At 42.5% G+C, this 20,635-nt stretch overlaps 1 protein-coding gene across 8 annotated transcripts in view; it reads right to left on the minus strand.

Moving 5' to 3' along the window:
• ZMYM5 (zinc finger MYM-type containing 5) overlaps window positions 1–20,635 on the minus strand; it is a 96,806-nt gene that overhangs the window by 54,572 nt on the left and 21,599 nt on the right. For 4 of the 8 annotated variants that reach the window (XM_032150683.2, XM_032150681.2, XM_032150682.2 and 1 more), the window contains 4 exons: window positions 14,941–15,223; window positions 13,597–13,762; window positions 11,391–11,603; window positions 15–1,405 (listed from right to left, as the gene is read on the minus strand). In XM_032150683.2, coding sequence (XP_032006574.1) covers window positions 647–1,405; window positions 11,391–11,603; window positions 13,597–13,762; window positions 14,941–15,223 — 1,421 coding nt within the window. In that variant the 3' untranslated portion in view covers window positions 15–646. The other 4 variants (XM_058437782.1, XM_058437781.1, XR_009213222.1 and 1 more) reach the window with 3 other exon arrangements.

The raw sequence follows: 20,635 nt of genomic DNA on the forward strand, positions 1-20,635 counted from the left end.
GCCTCTCTGAGTAGCTGGGACTACAGGCGCCCGCCACCACGCCTGGCCAATTTTTTGTATTTTTAGTAGAGACGGGGTTTCACCGTGGTCTCGATCTCCTGACCTCGTGATCCGCCCGCCTTGGCCTCCCAAAGTGCTGGGATTACAAGCGTGAGCCACCGCGCCCGGCTGCTAATTTTTGTATTTTTAGTAAAGACGAGGTTTTGCCATGTTGGCCAGGCTGGTCTTGAACTTCTGACCTCAACTGATCTACTCACCTGGGCCTCCCAAAATTCTGGGATTACAGGCGTGAGCCATTGTGCCCGGCCAAGAACAGAATATTAACCAAACCCGTCAAATGGCAGTCATTAAATGCCAATTTTTAAATAGGTGTAAATTGATAGATTTTTGAAGATTAACAATTACCTATTGTTAATCTTCATTGCCTAATGAAGTCATTGCCTAATGACAACTGAAACTAATTAGTTTTAGATTTAGAATGGAACATTCTTTGCCATTTATTTGCTAACATACTTATTGCTAAGGAACTGCTGCAAGTTACTCTGTAGAGGAGACTTACAACACAATAGTACTGACTATTGCAGGATAGATGTTTTCTGAATAATGTAAGATTCTGATCATCATGCCAAAAAACAAATCAGGTATATTACATGTACAACAATAGCACACCATCATTTTTCTCATTTTCATATAATCTGCGTTCTGCAGCATCAACAGCTTTATTTTTTTTCAGATCAGATTTTAATTTTGAGTACTTAACACTATTGTTGATGTGCATTTCACTTTCTTCATGTTTACTAAGAATATGCGATAAATGTTGCCAATCTTTGCACCCATTTTCATTTTTCAGTTGATTTTTTCCTTCCCCAAAGAGTTTGCAATATAGACAAAACACAGAATCTTTTGAGGTTGAATAAAGTAACCAGGATCTAGTGGTTTTTTCACCATTTGGAAGAATCCGTGTATAATAAGTTTCTGAAAACTTCCTCCCTGTATTATCTTTTGGAAAGTTAAAATTTCTTACTTGAGGCGGAACATTTTCAACAAGAGTGTCCCGTTGTTTAATATTCAAAATTCGGGGCCACGTACCTGGATCTGTGGAAAGCACAACTGGTACAATGGAGTCTTCAAAATTTTTCTCTTCCAGTTGCTCTTGAAATGTATCAGCTATGGTTGACGTGGAAGAAGGAGGTAAATTCATATTCTCTTGGATCAGTAATGTATCCGTGCCACATTCTACTGAAAGCTGTAGCTGTGAAGTCTTTTCCTTTTTTTCTGGGATTCCCTCTATTTTTTTCCAAAGTGTATTTGATGATCCACAGAATTGTTTCTCATTTTCTTCTCTAAAAGCATTCCTTTTTCTATTTTCTGATGCTGTTAATTTTTTTGATTTTGTTTCCATCATCTGAGGACAAAGAGGATTACAATTTTACTTGAGGTTAAACTTTTAAAAATTAATGTATATTCAAATGCTCAGTAAGCACATGCTCATCATTAGGCATCAAAGAAATGCCAATCAAAAAGACAACGACGGTCGGGTGCGGTGGTTCATGCCTGTAATCCCAGCACTTTGGGAGGCCAAGGTGGATGGATTATTTGAGGTCAGGAGTTCGAGAACAAGTCTGGCCAACATGGTGAAACCCTGTCTCTACTAAAAACACAAAAATTAGCCAGGCCATAGTGGCATGCACCTGTAATACCAGCTACTCTGGAGGCTGAGGCAGGAGAATCGCTGAACCCAGGAGGCGGAGGTTGAGCTGAGCTGAGATCGCGCCACTGCACTCCAGTCTGGGTGACAGAGTGAGACCCTGTCCCAAAAGAAGAAGAAGAAGAAAAAAAAGGTGACAAGTCCCAAAAGAAGAAGAAGAAGAAGAAGAAAAAAGGTGACAACATACCACTTCATATCCAAGTGGCTATATCCATATCCATAGCTATATAGGATAGCTATAATAGAGAATGAGGCTGGGTGTGGTGACTCACGCCTATAATCCCAGCACTTTGGGAGGCCGAGGCAGGTGGATCAGTTGAGGTCAGGGGTTTGAAACTAGCCTGGCAAATATGGCGAAACCCCGTCTCTGCTAAAAATACAAAATTTAGCTGGGCGTGGTGGGGCAGGTACTGGTAATCCCAGCTACTCTGGAGACTGAGACACAAGAGACCTCACTTGAACCCTGGAGTCGGAGGTGGCAGTGAGCTGAGATCATGCCACTGTACTCCAGCCTGGGCAACAGAGCAAGACTCCATGCTTAAAAAAAAAAAAAAAGAGAGAACAAAAGTCTTGGCAAAGATGTGGAGAAACTGGAAACTCTCTAAGATCCTGATGGGAAATGTAAAGTGGTGTAGCCACTTTTGAAAACTGTCTGGCTCAAAAAAACAAAAAACACAAAAATAAATTAGATGGGTGTGGTGGCAGGTGCCTGTAATCCAAACTACTCGGGAGGCTGAGGCAGGAGAATTGTTTGAACCTGGGAGGCAGAGGTTGCAGCCAGCTGAGATCATGCTACTGCACACCAGCCCGGGCAACAGTGCGAGACTCCATCTCAAAAAAACAAAAAACAAAAAAACAAAAACTGGAAGTTTGTCAAAATTTAAACAGAGTTACCCTATGACCCAGCAATTCCACTCCAAGGTATATACCCAAAAGAAATAAAAATATATGGACACACAGGCCAGGCATGGTGGCTCACGCCTGTAATCTCAGCACTTTGGGAGGCTGAGGTGGGTGGATCACGAGGTCAGGAGTTCAAAACCGACCCAACCAAGATGGTGAAAACCCGATTCTACTAAAAATACAAAAATTAGCTGGGCATGGTGGTGGGCGCCTGTAATCCCAGCCACTCGGGAGGCTGAGGCAGAACATTGCTTGAACACGGGAGACAGAGGTTGCAGTGAGCCGAGATCTCGCCACTGCACTCCAGCCTGGGCGACAGGAGGGAGACTCCCTCTCATTAAAAAAAAAAAAAAAAAAAGTGTGTCCACACAAAAACTTAGACACAAATGTTCATGGTAATATTACTCATAACAGCCAAAAAGTAGAAACAACTCAAATGTCCCATCACAGATGAAAGAATAGATAAAAATACAGTATTATCCATGCAATGGATAAAAACAAATGAGGTATGCTACAACATGGGAAAAAATTGAAAATAGTATGACACATGAAAAAACTAGTTGCGAAGTACTTGTGTGATTCTATTTATGTGAAATGTTACAGAAGAGGCAAATTTATAGGCAGGAAGATAGACTAACAGTTGCCTAGAACTTTGGAGGAGTTGGAGTTGAAAGGGGGACTCTTAACAGATAAGGGGTTTATTTTGGGGATGATGAAAATGTTCTAAGATTGGTGAATTTTAGGGTATGTTAATTACATCTCAGTAAAGTGGTTATAAAAATTAATGTGAAAATCACTAAAATTTAACAGCAATTAATTTTAATGGTGAAATTTCCATAAATAATCCCTTCAATACATGGGCCCAAACACACACAAATATGAAGAGAGAGCTCTAATTCAGGTATACATAATACTTTGTTCATCAATTATTAATGATAAGTGATTACTTTTTAAACAGGTCATAAATACTTAGGGATTTAAAGTGAGAACTAAGCATGCTATTTTAGTCCACTAACACAAAGAACATTTTTAAAATTTGATTTTAATTGAAAAAATGTGCTTAAAAAGCAGCTCCTTGCTCAAAAACAGACCATTTAGATGTTGCTAGATTAACACTGTAAATTCAAAGTAGTATGTATGTTTATTAACATTGTTAGATGAGGTCACCATATCTGTCAAAAATTTAATTTTTGTTTTTGAACATTTTACTACCATTTACTGAAATACGTTGTAATAAAGACACATTACCTATTTTGGTGTCAATAAAATTATAATAAAAAAGCTAAAAAGATTTAACATAATAAAGATGTATAAAATGTGAATGGCATCCTATTAGCTATACACAACACAACTTGAGTACCATATGCAATGCAGTGAAAGAAAATAAAAATGGACTTGTTCTGTTTCATCCTGAAAGTAATGTGGCAGCTTTAAAGTAAAAAATGCAGAGGTGTGGGCCAAGTACGGTGGCTCACCCCTGTAATCCCAGGACTTTGGGAGGCCAAGGCGGGTGGATCACCTGAGGTCAGGAGTTCAAGATCAGCCTGGCCAACATGGTGAAACCCTGTTTCTACTAAAAATACAAAAATTAGCCAGGCGTGGTGGTGTGCACCTGTAATCCCAGCTACTCAGGAGGCTGAGGCAGGAGAATCGCTTGAACCTGGGAGGTGGAGGTTGCAGTGAGCTGAGATCGTGCCATTGCACTCCAGCCTGGGAGACAGAGTGAGACTCTGTCTCCAATCAATCAATCAATGCAGAGATGTGATATGATCCAATAAATAAATGCAGAGATGTGACATGATCAAATTTGTACTTTGGAAAGATTGCTCTAATTGTATTATGAATTCCCAACCTTATGCAAGGAAGGAAGAGACACAGAGATCAAACTATAGTAGTAATTCTGGCAAAAGATGATGTTAGCTATGTCTAGGATTATAACAGTAGAGATAGGAGTTGAGAAGTGCTCAGGAAGTAGAATTTGGATTAGTTGGTAATTGATTGGCTCTAGGGGATAAGGAAGAAAGAAGAGTAAACAATGACCCTAAGTTTCTGAATGGGCATTTGGGTGGATGGTGGCTTCATTTAATGATATGAGAAACAAAGGAAACCAGGTTTAGAGGTTCAGTTTTCAACACAATGAGTTTGAGTTTCAATGATGGATGGCATATAAGGCGGTGGTCCCGTAAGAGTATAATGGAGCTGAAAAATTCCTGTCACCTAGCCGAGTGTGGTGGCACATGCCTGCAGTCCCAGCTACTCAGGAGGCTAAGGTGGGAGGATCACTTGAGCTGGAAGTTGCAGTGAGCAGAGCTCAAGCAACTGCACTCCGGCCTGGGTGACAGAGGGAGAGACCCTGTCTCAAACAAACAAAACAAAACAAAAAAAACCAGATACATTTAGTATAAAACACCAACTAGTCATACCAGGTTAATTAAAACAAATAGGAGTCCTCTACCACCTCTACCCATTTCCCCTTTACCAGAAGCTAACCACTTACAACCTTTTAAAATAAAAATAAAACAATTTTTTAAATATATACCATTTAAATATATATATATATATTTTTTGAGATAGTCTGGCTCTGTCATTCAGGCTGGAGTGCAGTGATGAAATCATGGTTCACTCACTTGCAGCCGTGACCTCCCAGGCTCAAGCGATCCTCCGAGCTCAGGCTCCCAAGTAGCTGGGACCACAGGGACATGCCACGCCAGCTAATTTTTAAGCTTTTTTTTGTAGAGACAGGGGTCTCACCATGTTGCTGAGGTTGGTCTTGAACTCCTGGGCTCAAGCAAATCCTCTTGTCTCAGCTTCCCAAAGTGCTGGGATTACAGACATAAGCCATTACGCCTGGCAAAAAATTTTTTTGAGACAAGGCCTTGCTTTGTTGCCCAGGAGGAGTACAGTGGCTATTCACAGGTATGATCCTAGCACACTGTAGCCTCAAACGCCTGGGCTCAAGTGACCCTCTCGCCTCAGTCTTTCTAGTAGCTAGTATTGCAGGTGCACACCACCGTGCCCAGCACTTATATAACTTTTCTAGCTGATTCTTTGGCTATGTATTTCCAAATCTCAAAGTTACTTGTTTGTATCACTATTCACTGACTTTTTTTTCCTCCCAGCTTTAGGTATCATCAATTGACTTCTCAATGAGGAAGATGAAAATTTTGCTTTCCTTCCTCTTACCATGCTCACCATACACACTCAACACCCATCCACTTATCTTTAGTTGAAGGATTTCTTGGACAAGATGATTATTTGTTGTAAGGAACTGTGCTGTGCACTGCAGATGTTTAGCAGCACCTCTGGACTCTATCCACTAGAGTCCAGCAGCACCCCTCAGGTGTGAGTCACAAGTGTTTCTAGACATTGCCAAATGTCCCCATGGGGACAAAAATCATCCTTGATTGAGAAGCACCGGCTTAGATCAAAATTCCATCTTTACATTTTATGACATGTATGTTATTCAGCAATAAGCTACTAAGTGCAAGATTTCATTTTTTTTCTTATGGTGTTCATATATTACTAAGGCTTTCTGTGTTGGCTTTTTCAGAAGGCTGTCACTTGTCACTTGAAAATACTCATGTGTTTGGGGTGGAGTGGGGAAGCACATTTATAAAATGTAAAACGTTCTGATTATACAGAAATAGCATGCCTATATTTGGCAACTATGAATTAGTTTATTATTTTTTGAGACAGGGTCTTACTCTGTTGCTCAGGTTGAAGTGCAGTGACATGATCTCGGCTCACTGCAACCTCTGCCTCCTGGGTTCAAGTGATCCTCCCACCTCAGCCTTCCAAGTACCTGGGACTACTGGTATGAACCACCATGCCTGGCTAATATATAATTTTTGAGACAGTCTCACACTGTCACCCAGGCTGGAGTACAGTGGCGCCATCTCGGCTCACTGCAACCTCTGCCTCCCAGGTTCAAGCGATTCTCCTGCCTCAGCCGCCCAAGCAGCTGGGACTACAGGTATGTGTCACCACACCTGGCTAATTTTTTGTAGAGACAGGGGCTCACCATGTTGCCCAGGCTAGTCTCAAACTCCTGAGCTCAAGCGAACCACTCGCCTCAGCCCCCACAGGCATGAGACACACCTCGCCCAGCCTTTGCCAACTGTTTATGAGTTCCTTTTTCTTTTTTTTTTTGAGACAGAGTCTCGCACTGTCCCCCAGGCTGGAGTGCAGTGACGTGATCTCGGCTCACTGCAAGCTCCGCCTCCCAAGTTCTTGCCATTCTCCTGTCTCAGCCTCCAGGGTTGTTGGGACTACAGGCACCTGCCACCACGCCCGGCTAATTTTTTGTATTTTTAGTAGAGACGGGGTTTCACCGTGTTAGCCAGGATGGTCTTGATCTCCTGACCTCATGATTGACCTGCCTTGGCCTTCCAAAGTGCTGGGATTACAGGTGTGAGCCACCATGCCCAGCCTATTTTTTTTTTTTTTTTTTTTGAGACAGGGTCTTGCTCTGTCACCTAGGCTGGAGTGCAATGTCGTGATCACAGTTCACTGCAGTCTTGACCTCCCAAGCTCAGGCCATCCTTTCACCTCAGGCTCCCAAACAGCTGGGACTATAGCCATGTGCCACCACACCTGCTAATTTTTTATTTTTTGTAGAGATGGGGTCTCACTATGTTGCCCAGGCTGCTTTCCAACTCCTGGGCTCAAGCAATCCTCTTGCCTCTGCCTCCCAAAGTACTGGGGTTACAGGTGTGAGCCACTGTGCCTCACTGAGTTACTCTGTATTACTGAAATACACATGGTAGAAGGAGCACTTTATTCTAGGGATCAGAGTAGCAAGCAAGTTATTTAAGAAAATCTAGGCCAGGTGTGGTAACTCATGCCTGTATTCCCAACACTTTGGGAGCTGAGGCAGGCAGACTACCTGAAGTCAGGAGTTCAAGACCAGTCTGGCCAACATGGTGAAACCCCGTCTCTACCAAAAATACAAAAATTAGCAGGGCATGGTGATGCGCACCTGTAATCCCAGCTACTTGGGAGGCTGAGGCAGGAGAATCGCTTGAAGCTGGGAGCCGGAGGTTGTAGTGAGCTGAGGTCGTCCAGCTTGGGTGACAGAGCGAGACTCTGTCTCAAAAAAAAAAAAAAAAAAACCATATGTATAGGTGTATGGCTGCCTAGTTTGACTATGCATATTTCTTCTTTTGTTTTTGAGATGAAGTCTTGCTCTGTCACCCAGGCTGGAGTACAGTGGTGTGATCTCGGCTCACTGCAACCTCCGCCTCCCAGGTTCAAGCAATTCTCCTGCCTCAGCCTCCCGAGTAGCTGGGATTACAGGTGTTCACCACCACGGCCTGGCTAACTTTTTGTATTTTTTTGTAGAAATGGAGTTTCACCATGTTGGCCAGGCTGGTCTCGAACTTCTGACCCCAGGTGATCTGCCTCCCTTGGCCTCCTAAAGTGCTGGGATTACAGGCGTGAGGCACCCTGCTTGGCTTATTTCTTCATTTTTACCTCCTCTTTTGGTGCCTATTTAGTAGTAAAAAATTTATAATCTATGTGTAATTCTTATGCTTTTTGGAGGATAAGCATTATTGTATTTCTCTGAAGCTTATGAGCTCACAACCTTTAACTTAGCAAGAACTCAGACACAGGTAAATCATACTTTTTTTGTTTGTTTATTGAGACAGAGTCTTGCTCTGTTGCCCAGGCTGGAGTGCAGTGGTATGATCTTGGCCCACTGCAACCTCCACCTCCCGGGTTCAAGTGATTCTCTTTCCTCAGCCTCCTGAGTAGTTGGGATTACAGGCACACAACACCACGCCTGGCTAATTTTTGCCTTTTTAGTACAGACAGGGTTTCACTACGTTGGCCAGGCTGGTCTTGAACTCCTGAACTCAAGTGATCCCCCCGCCTTGGCCTCCCAATGTGCACGGATTACAGACGTGACCTACCACAGCCGGCCTAAATCATCCATTTAAGAAATAAAAAAGGCTTGGAAAATATTAAGACTTAATATAGTTTTTATTTCCAAATTAGAAGGTCATTAGGTTACTTTTGTCATGTAACTGTCTTTGAAAAGACAACTTAACAATATTAAGTCTTTTTAAATTTCGTTTTGTTAGAGATAGTCTCATTCTGTTGTCCAGGGTGGAGTGTAATGGTACAATCATAGCTCACTCACTTCAGTCTCCTGAGGAGCTAGAACTACGAGTGTACAACCACCATATCTGGCTAATTAAAAAAATTGTTTTGTAGAGATGGGGTCTCACTATGTTGCCCATGCTGGTCTCCAACTCCTGCACTAGTGCCATCCTCCCATCTTGGCCTCCCAAAGTGCTAGGATTACAGGCATGAGCCACCGTGCCTGGACCTTTCTATTTGTTAATGTTCACTGTGTTCTTCTATAAACCAAAAGCTTTCTTAAATATTAGGTGCAATATATGTAAAGAAAAAATAATTTAACATAAATAAGGCTTTCTTGCAAAAATAAACAGAAAAGTCAACTATGGGTATCCACTGTTTCTCCTGTTCAATAAAAGCCTAGCAATTCAGGGTTACTTTCCCTTGAAGCTAACCAATTAAATTCTCATCCAGTGAAATGGGGGTTAAGAATATTTCCAGTTTTACATTATGATCTATCTTAATTTTTGTGTATGCAATGAAAAGGGGTCAAGGCTCATTTATTTCCACACTAACAAAAAATTGTTTCAGCATAATTTGTTAAGAAATCTTCCCATCAGAATAATTTGGTAACTTCTTCAAAAATCTACTATGTGGTTCTATTTCTGGACTATCTTCTATTTCACTGATCTCTGTTAGCCCATTTGTTTATCTACCAAACCATACTGCCTTGATTATTGCAGCATTTTAATGTCTTAAAATCAGGAAGTTGATAATTCTTTAACCCACATCTAACACCATATACAAAATTAATTCAAAATGAATCACAGGCCTAAAAATAAAAGCTAAAACTGAAAAGATTCTAGAAGAAAATGTAGGAAAATATCTTTGTAATTTTGGTGGGCAAAGATTCCTCAAATAGACACAAAAACTATTAATCAGAAGAGAAGCAAATAATAAATAAGACTGTATAAAAATTAATATCTTGTACTTTTCAACAGCAACATTAGGAAAACAAAACAAAACATTAAGAAAATGAAAAGACAAATCATTCTGAAAGAAAATCTTCTGGCCAGGCACAATGGCTCATGCCTATAATCCCAGTACTTTGGGAAGCTGAGGTGGGAGTACTGCTTGAACCCAGGAGTTCGAGACCAGCCTGGGCAACATAGTGAGACCCATCTGTATTTCCTTTTTCTTTTTTTTTGAGATGGAGCGTTGCTCTTGTTGCCCAGGCTGGAGTGCAATGGCGCAATCTCCGCTCACTGCAACCTCCACCTCCTAGGTTCAAGTGATTCTCCTGCCTCAGCCTCCCGAGTAGCTGGGATTACAGGCGCCAGCCACCATGCCCGGCTAATTTTTTTGTATTTAGTAGAGATGGGGTTTCGCCACGTTGGTCAGGCTGGTCTCCAACACCTGACCTTAGGTGATCCATCCGCCTTGGCCTCCCAAAGTGCTGGGATTACAGGCATGAGCCACCACGTCCAGCCTATTTTTTTCTTTTTTAAAAAAAAAAGAAGAAAAAAAAATTTTTCCAAATACATTTATTTTATAAAATACATGTATCCAGAATAATACAAAGAACTCCTACAACTCAGTAACAAAAAGAATTCAATAAAAAATGGGCTGAAGACCTGATAGACAAAACAGACACTACCACATTTTAATTTTTTTTTTTTTTGTAGAGACAGGGTCTGGCTATGTTGACCAGGCTGGTCTTGAACTCCTGGCCTCAGCTGATTCTCCCACCTGGGCCTCCCAAAGTGTTGGGATTACAGGTGTGAAGCACCTCACCTGGCTCCAAATTTTGGTCAGAATGTAGAGCGACTAGAATTATCAAGTGCTTAGTGGGAGTGCTAAATGGTACAGAAAAAAAATTAGTCTTTTAAATTCATCCAGGAGTAACCTTTTTCTTTTTTTTGAGACAGAGTCTTGCACTGTCACCCAGGCTGGAATGCAGTGGCATGATCTCGGCTTTGCAACCTCTGCCTACCAGGTTCAAGTGATTCCTATGCCTCAGCTTCCCAAGTAGCTGGGATTACAGGCACACACCACCTCGCCTGGCTAATTTTTGTATTTTTAGTAGAGAGGGGGTTTTGTCATGTTGCCCAGGCTGGTTTCAAAATCCTGGCCCCAAGTGATCTGCCTGCCTTGGCCAAAGTGCTGGGATTACAAGTGTGAGCCACTATGCCTGATCATTTTCTTTTTCTTTCTTTTTTTTTTTTTTTTTGAGACAGGCTTTCGCTCTGTTGCCTAGTTGGAGTGCAGTGGTATAATCATAGTTCAGTGTAGCCTCAATCTCCCAGGTTCAAGCAATACTTACACCTCAGCTTCCAAAGTAGCTGAGACTACAGGCACATGCCATCATGCCTGCGGCTAATTCTAAAAAATTTTTAGTAGAGATTAGGTCTCACTATGCTGCCCAGGATGGTCTCAAGCTCCTGAACTCAAGCAATCCTCCTGCCTCAGCCTCCCAAAATGATGGAATTACATGAGTGAGGCACTGCACCCAGCCCAAAGTAAACTTTTAAAACAAGCTTACAATAATCTATAGACTTGAATATTTGAGATGGGACAAACCAATGACAGAATGACAAAATGGAATTAAATGAGATTCTAAGATGAATCTGGTTCATGTAAGCTATAACGGTGAAGCTACTATATATTTGATCATTTAAAGCTCATTAAAAAGAATTACCTGTTTATATTCGTTAATACAACCTTGGCAGCAAAATCTCTTCTGCTGACCTCCAATCACCAGGATGTTGTTTCCAGTACTCTTACTAGGTATGTACTCTCCACAGTGTTCACAGCAGTTCATTATTAGACCATTGGCCAATCTGTACTTATTAAAGCAATGGTTACTGCACAGTTTATGTGTTACATTATTTACGCTGACTTCATGGCGAATCTAAAAGAAAAACCAGAATTCATTAACTAAGATATATGAACCAGATTAGCATAGCAAGCAATGAGATAACTAGTTTCTGCAACAGAAGCAAAGAATCCCTAATCATATCTCACAGGAAGATATACCCAGGGAAAAGATTTTTTTTTTTTTTTTGAGATAGTCTCACTCTGTCACTCAGGCTGGAGTGCAGTGGCATGATCTCGGCTCACTGCAACCTCTGCCTCCCATGTTCAAGCGATTCTCCTGCCTCAGCCTCCCAAGTAGCTGGGATTACAGGCACCTGCCACCACTCCCAGCTAACTTTTGTATTTTTAGTAGAGATGGGGTTTCACCATGTTAGCCAGGCTGGTATCGAACTCCTGACCTCAAGTGATCTGTCCGCCTTAGCCTCCCAACATGCTGGGATTACAGGCATGAGCCACCATGCCTAGCTGGGAAAAGATTTTTAAAAAGCATATTTTATTTTTTCCTTTATTTGTAAGATCACTTTGATTTCACAAAAGAGGACAAGAATAAAAAAAATAAAACAAAAAAATAAAAAAAAGGAAAGCAATAAAATCAATAATAACTTCCCTAAAGACATTTAATAACAACAGATAATGAACTTTTTTTTTTTTTTTTTTTTTGAGACAAGTTCTTGCTATGTTGCCCTGGGCTCGAATTCCTGGTCTCAAGCAAGCCCTCTACTCATGCCACCTGAGTAGCCCAGATTACAGGCTTGCAGTACCATGCCTGGCTTTGGTTTAGAAGATTTTGACATGACCTGCTTAAAAGAAATGGGTCAACAGTCTTTTTTTTTTTTGATATTGTCTCTTGCTCTATCACCCTGGCTGGAAAGCAGTGGTACAATCATAGCTCACTCCACCTCAAACTCCTGGACTCCAGTGATTGTCCTGTCTCAGCCTCCTAAGCAGTTGGGATTATATGTGTGAGTCACTCATCAACAAGGATCAACAATTTTTAGATAGTATTGTAAGTAAAGTTCACTGCCCTAGAACATTTGCGGAGGGAGCTAAGGGAATCAATAATATCTGTATTCAGGATGGTGTCTGTATAACCAGAAGCAGGGTAGTTCTCACTGTGGTAACTGAGATAAAATCATGTCCTTGATATGCATGACTCAGGGGTAACCAACACCAAATTTAGTTACCAAAGACTTTTATAAAGTGAGGACTGCCTGCATGCATGTTTCTTCTCTTCTAGGAAATGGGAAGATTGCAATATCACTGAATGTTAAGCAAACAGCATACATTCACTCCACTTGTTCCATGTGTTCTTGTACCGGGATCTGTTGCTTTCTAATTTTAACTTTTAGATTCAGGGAATGCATGTGCAGGTTTGTTAGATGGGTATGTTTTTTTTTTTTTCTTTCTTTCTTTTTTTGAGACAGAGTCTTGCTCTATTGCCCAGGCTGGAGTACAGTGGTGCGATCTCAGCTCACTGCAGCCTCCGCCTTCCTGGTTCAAGCGATTCTCCTGCCTCAGACTCCCAAGTAGCTTGCGCCACCACACCTGGCTAATTTTTGTATTTTTAGTAGAGATGGGGTTTTGCCCTGTTGGCCAGGTTGGTCTCGAACTCCTGACTTCAAGATATCCACCTGCCTCGGCCTCCCAAAGTGCTGGGATTACAGATGTGAGCCACCACGTCTGGCCCCAAGGGGTAGTTTTCCAGCCCTTGACCCCCAACTCTTGAGACTACATTTTTATTGAATGTCATCAGTAAGAACAAAATCCACCACAAAACAATTGCCTTGTTTATGAGCACAACCAATTCCATAGAAACAGATGTATACTTTCCATGCTATGCAAATGGAATTTTACTTATAAAATATCCCATAAGATAGTTCTAACATATCCTTATTCTTCCTTTCAGCTTCATGTTATACATCCAGAACATGTGCATTTTGTAGATGAAAGAGTACATAATAGCACTTAAAAGTTAAAATTATCACTGTTAGCCTAAACAACAACTTAGTTTGTATAAAAATCCAGACCTCTGCTAATTTACTACAAATTGTACATCTTGACTTATTAAAAACTCCTTTTTTAAGATTCCGGTTGTTTTCACAGGGAGACAAACAAGATGTACTACAAAATTCTTGGAAGGATTTGCTTGATTCTACTGGAAGAACAACATTAGCCTTCTTTGTAGATGCATCTCTGAAACAGAAGGGATAGACACATAATTTAAGAACAGTGAATTTTAATACAAGTCAAATATATTAATAATAATTGCCATTTTTCATTTTCTTATGATTTAATACTAGAAATCAAGTATAACTTCTAGATGCAGCAAATCCACTTTTGGCTTTATTGCCAAGAGTTCTTTTTTTTTTTTTTTTTTTGAGATGGAGTCTCGCTGTCACCCAGGCTGGAGTGCAGTGGCGCGATCTCGGCTCACTGCAAGCTCCGCCTCCCGGGTTCACGCCATTCTCCTGCCTCAGCCTCCTGAGTAGTTGGGACTACAGGCGCCCACCACCATGCCCGGCTAATCTTTGTATTTTTAGTAGAGACGGGGTTTCACCGTGTTAGCCAGGATGGTCTCGATCTCCTGACTTCGTGATCTGCCCGCCTCGGCCTCCCAAAGTCCTGGGATTACAGGCGTGAGCCACCGCGCCCGGCAAGAGATCTTAAATGATACAGAAAGAGAAGAGTCAGAGATAAAGATCTTTCGTAGCACAAGAACCTTGCCACAAATTCTTAAGATTTTTAGATGCATTCAAAAATGCTGGTAATAGGCTGGGCACAGTAGCTCACACCTGTAATTCCAGCACTTTGGGAGGCCGAAGTGGGCACATCACTTGAGGTCAGGAGTTCGAGACCAGCCTGGCCAACATGATAAAACCCTGTCTCTACTAAAAATACAAAAAATTAGCTGGGCGTGGTGGCGGGCACCTGTAATCCCAGCTACTCGCGAGGCTGAGGCAGGAGAATCACTTGAACCTGGGAGGTGGAAGTTGCAGTGAGTGGAAATCGTGCCATTGCACTCCAGCCTGGGCAACAGAGTGAGACTCTGTCTCAAAAACAAACCAACAAACAAAAATGCTGGTAATAAATTCATAGAACTAAGGTGTAAGATGGGGGAGCAGGGGAGGCAAATGTAGTAGCAGGGAGAGGGGCAATTGATTTCCATACCTACGTTCCATTTTTCTGCCAAGAGTAAATACAGCACATACGAGTCCACAGCTTGGATATATTCTAGGAGCTCAAGTTCAATAAACTTGACACTCCTGCAACAATTCTACCCATAAATCTATCCAGCTCTGCAATTATATTGAGTACTTATTTATATCATTAGTATTCAACTACGTGGAGAAATGTTGAAAGGTACTGCTTACTTTTTACATATTACACTTCGTGTGTTTTGAGTACGTTTATGAAAGAAGGAAGAAAGGCAGGTGGTAGAGCAAAAGAGGTGAGCTGATCCTTTTCGTTGATAAGCTGTCTGTCCCTTCTGTAAAGGCTTTTTGCAATTTGCACAAGTGATTTTAGCTGGTTTAGTAAGTTGTTGGGCTGTAGGCTGGAAATTCTGCTTACGAAGTAAGGCCACTGGTGATAAAGAATCCACCCCTGGCTGTTTCTGATTACGGGGAAATGAAGCTGACTGGGAGATCCAAGAATCTTAAAAATGAAACAAGAAAAAAATCATGGAACAAATCAAAATGTACATCAGAAAAATAACTTGCATTTTCATTTAAGAGTTTAAGAGACAAGTGAGGCAGGCGTATAAACATGTGGTTAAGGCCAAACACGCTTGATGCACAATCCCAGGGGATCTATCCACTTTGTATCTCAAGTGAATGATACTCCACTGTGCCAACAATAATAATAAAGTAAATGTTGGTGTCTGGAATTGTGTAATGTGGTGGCCATTGGCTCTTAAGTCAGACTCCAGGTTCAAAGATCTCCTAAGTGTAATATTATACAAATATACTAAATGATGATACCTAACTCATCAGAGTGCTATGAAGAACACATGAGATAAAAGTAATGCCTGGCATACAGGCACACTCAAGAAATATTAGCCACTTTTTTTTTTTTTTTTTTGAGACAGAATCTTGCTCTTTCTCCCAGACCAGAGTGCAATGGCACAATCTCAGTTCACTGCAACCTCCGCCCCCCAGGTTCAAGCAATTTTCCTGCCTCAGCCTCCAGAGTAGCTGGGATTACAGGTGCATGCCACCATGCCCAGCTAAATTTTTTTTTTCTATTTTTAGTAGAGAGGGTGTTTCACTATGTTGGCCAGGCTGGTCACGGACTCCTGGCCTCAAGTGATCCACCTGCCTCAGCCTCCCAACGTGCTGGCATTATAGGCGTGAGCCACCACTCCCAGCCTAATCACATCTTTCTGTCTACTCATACCACTAAACAATCAATCCATCTCTTTCTATGTATTTCAAGTAAACTGTAGACATTAGTACACTTACTTTCAAAATACTTTAGACGTAGTAGTTTAATATAAATCTATTATTATTTCCCAGCCTTCTAAAATATTACTTATCAGGCATTAATATAGATTGTGGATTACTCAGGAAAGACTCAGCTTTCCTAACCTTACATAGCAGCTGCAGTATCATAAATTACTGTTAGCTTCAAAAGGTACAGTATTACTTATAGGTGAGATGCTTCTCAAACTTTATTGTGCGTATTAAATCACTTGGGAATCTTGTTTAAATGGAGATTCTAAATTAGTAGGTCTGAGAAGAAATCTGATACTCTGCATTTCTAACCAACTCTCAGATGATGGTGAAGCTTTGAAAAACAAGGCCCTATAATAATAAAGAATTATTTTGTAATCTATCTTCAAAAACAGCTTTTGGACAGGTGAGGTGGCTCATGCCTATAATCCCAGCACTTTGGGATGCTAAGGTGGGAGGATCACTTGAGGCCAGAGGTTTAAGACTCAGCCTAGGCAGGGTGCAATGGCTCATGCCTGTAATTCCAGCACTTTGGGATGCTAGAAGCCAGTGAGTTTGAAACCAGCCTAGGTAACAAGGCAAAACCCCATCTCTACAAAAAATAAACAAAATTAGTTGGGTGTGGTGGCGCTCGCTTGCAGTCCCAGCTTCTCACTGTGTTGCCCAGTCTGAAGTGCAGTGGCATGATCACAGCTTACTGTAGCCTTGAACTCCTGGGCTCAAGCGATCCTCCCATCTCAGCTTCTTGAGTAGCTGGGACAACAGGCATATGCCATTACACCTGGCTAATTTTTTTATTTTTTGTAGAGGCAAGGTCTCACTACGTTGAGCAGGCTGATCTTGAACTCCTGGACTCAAGCAATCTTCCTGCCTCACTCTCCCAAAGTGCTAAAATTATAGGCATGAACCACCATACCTGGCCACTTTTGTTAATTTTTTGAGACGGAGTCTCACTCTGTCACCCAGACTGGAGTGCGGTGGTGCGATCTAGGCTCACTGCAAGCTCCACCTCCCGGGTTCATGCCATTCTCCTGCCTCAAGCTTCCCAAGTAGCTGGGACTACAAGCGCCCGCCACCACGCCCGGCTAATTTTTTGTATTTTTAGTAAAGACAGGGTTTCACCGTATTAGCCAGGATGGTCTTGATCTCCTGACCTCATGATCCACCTGCCTTGGCCCCCCAAAGTGCTGGGATTACAGGCCTGAGCCACTGCGCCTGGCCCACCTGGCCACTTTTTACTTTTTTTTTTTTTTTTTTGAGACAGTCTTGCACTGTCGCCCGGGCTGGAGTGCAGTGGCGCGATCTGGGCTCACTGCAACCTCCGCCTCCCAGGTTCAAGGGATTCTCCTTGCCTCAGCCTCCAAAGTAGCTGGGATTACAGGAGCATACCACCATGCCTGGCTAATTTTTGTATTTTTAGTAGAGACGGGGTTTCACCATGTTGGTCAGGCTGGTCTTGAACTCCTGACCTCATGATCTGCCCGCCTCAGCCTCCCAAAGTGCTGGGATTACAGGCGTGAGCCACCGGGCCTGGCCGATTTTTATATGAAAAATTACAACAATCTGTGAGGCTCTAGATGATGTTAGTATTTTAATCCATAGGTTGGAAGGGGGTTTTTATCAGTACTCCTCTTTGCGGGTCCTCAGTGTCTACTGAAAACTCCATTTAGCTTCTCTGCAGCCTTTTCTGGAATTGAACACATATTCAATAGGGAAAAGCAGCCCCAATTCTTCTCTCAGATCTTGGAACCTTAGTTTTTCCATTTGTTATTTGTAGCTCTTGATGTCTTTAAACAGATACTTTATATATTTTGTCATTTTTTTCCCTAATTATTCTCAGCAAGAGGGATAGGACTTACCTAGGTATCAGAAATGAAACTCCCTAGAGTCAGCATCATGGTCAGAAATGTTTATAATGCAGCAAAAATACAAAAGATGTAAGAGCAAATTCTAAGTTTAGGTATTTTCTCTCAAGAGTTTTTTTTTTTTTTTGTACTATTTATACAAAAGTATGTGGGAACTGGAGAACTTTTTTTTTTTTTAGACGGAGTCTCGCTCTGTTGCCCAGGCTGGAGTGCAGTGGCGCAATCTCGGCTCACTGCAAGCTCCGCCTCCCTGGTTCACGCCATTCTCCTGCCTCAGCCTCTCCGAGTAGCTGGGACTACAGGCGCCCGCCACCACGCCCGGCTAATTTTTTTCTATTTTTAGTAGAGACGGGGTTTCACCGTGGTCTCGATCTCCTGACCTCGTGATCCGCCCGCCTCGGCCTCCCAAAGTGCTGGGATTACAAGCGTGAGCCACCGCGCCTGGCCAAAGGAACTGGAGAACTTTCACTGAAACATAGTGTACCCTAAAAGTTAAAGAATTAAATGGTCCTTTCTAACAAATATAATCCTATTTTCTTTTTTTTCTTTTTCTTTTTTGAGACGGTCTTGCTCTGCTACCCAGGCTGGAGTGCAGTGGCGTGATCTCAGCTCACTGCAAGCTCTGCCTCCTGGGTTCACACCGTTCTCCTGCCTCAGCCTCCCGAGTAGCTGGAACTACAGGTGCCCGCCACCACGCCCGGCTAATTTTTGTATTTTTAGTAGAGATGAGGTTTCACCGTGTTAGCCAGGATGGTCTCGATCTCCTGACCTCGTGATCTGCCTGCCTTGGCCTTCCAAAGTGCTGGGATTACAGGCGTGAGCCACCGCGCCTGGACAATCCTATTTTCATAAAATGGAATGCAGTTTTACGTGTACTTTATGAAGAGCCAGTTGTTTTGGTTTTCCTTTTGGTGCTGCCAGTTTCCGCCAACCCACCTACCCCATGGGCTGGCCAGACCCTTTCCCGCAGGGGGCTGTCAAGAGCCAGTTTTATATGATGAAATTTAAACCCATATGCCCTAAATTTAAACACAATTCAACTCCAGAAATCCTTGCCCGTTTTTTTTCTCTTGTACTAGAAAACCTTCAATTTATCCACATGGGAAATACACAGCAACTAAAGTAACACATTCTGGAGGAACTTTGACTTCAAACAACATAATAATAATATAATCAATGTCATCTTATTCTTAAAGCTTCCTGGTAAAACCTAATTTGTTGTACTAATGCTGACAGCAAGTAAAAAGAAAATTTAAGGTTAATACTAAAAACAGACTTCATCTATGCTATTTCAAGTTAAAGAGTAAAAATAGCAACAACTACAAAAAGACTATCCTTTTGACAAATGACTTAACCTTTTTTTTTTTCAGTTAAAATAGATGTTTTTATGTTTTTTTTTTTTTAAAAAAAAAAAAAAAAAGGCCGGGCGCGGTGGCTCACGCTTGTAATCCTAGCACTTTGGGAGGCCGAGGCGGGTGGATCACGAGGTCAGGAGATCGAGACCACGGTGAAACCCCGTCTCTACTAAAAATACAAAAAATTAGCTGGGCGTGGTGGCGGGCGCCTGTAGTCCCAGCTACTCGGAGAGGCTGAGGCAGGAGAATGGCGTGAACCCGGGAGGCGGAGCTTGCAGTGAGCCCAGATCGCGCCACTGCACTCCAGCCTGGGTGAGAGAGCGAGACTCCATTTAAAAAAAAAAAAAAAAAAAAAAGGTTTTTTGGCCGGGTGCAGTGGCTCACACCTGTAATCCCAACACTTTGGGAGGCCAAGGCAGGCGGATCACTTGAGGTCAGGAGTTCGAGGCCAGCCTGGCCAACATGGCGAAACCCCATCTCTACTAAAAGTACAAAAATTAGCTGGGCATGGTGGCAGGTGCCTGTAATCCCAGCTACTCAGGAGGCTGAGGCAGCAGAATCGCTTGAATCCGGAAGGCAGAGGTTGCAGTGAGCCACGATTGTACCACTGCACTCCAGCCTGGGTGACAAGAGCCAAACTCCATCTCCAAAAAAAAAAAAAAAATTTTTTTTACATGGACGTGGAGTTTCGCTATGTTGCCCAGTCTGGTCTCAAATTTCTGGGATCAAGCAATCCTCCTACATTGGCCTCCCAAAGTGCTGCAATTACAGGCGTGAGCCACTGCATCCAGCAGATTTAAGTTTTTTTTTTCTTTTTTGAGATAGAGTCTCACTCCGTCACCCAGGCTGGAGTGCGATCTCAGCTCACTGCAACCTCCGCCTCCCAGGTTGAAGTGATTCTCATGCCTCAGCCTCCCAAGTAGCTGGGATTACAGGCATGCACCACCATGCCCAGCTAATTTTTGTATTTTTAGCAGAGACGGGGTTTTGCCATGTTGGCCAGGCTGGTCTTGAACTCCTGGCCTGAAGTGATCCACCCATCTTGTTCTCCTACTAAAAGTGCTGGGATTACAGGGATGAGCCACCATACCTGGCCCAACTTAACCTTTAAGAAAGCTTTAGTGGCCGGGCACGGTGGCTCACGCCTGTAATCCCAGCACTTCGGGAGGCTGAGGCAGGCAGATCACGAGGTCAGGAGATTGAGACCATCCTGGCTAACATGGTGAAACCCCATCTCTATTAAAAATACAAAAAATTAGCTGGGCTTGGTGGCACGTGCCTGTAGTCCCAGCTACTTGGGAGGCTGAGGCAGAAGAATCACTTGAGCCCAGGAAGTTGAGGCTGCAGTGAGCAGAGATTGCGCCACTGCACTCCAGCCTGGATGGCAGAACGATA

Source organism: Hylobates moloch, unplaced genomic scaffold, assembly GCF_009828535.3.
Source record: "Hylobates moloch isolate HMO894 unplaced genomic scaffold, HMol_V3 SCAFFOLD_4, whole genome shotgun sequence".
Classification (NCBI taxonomy): Eukaryota; Metazoa; Chordata; class Mammalia; order Primates; family Hylobatidae; genus Hylobates; species Hylobates moloch.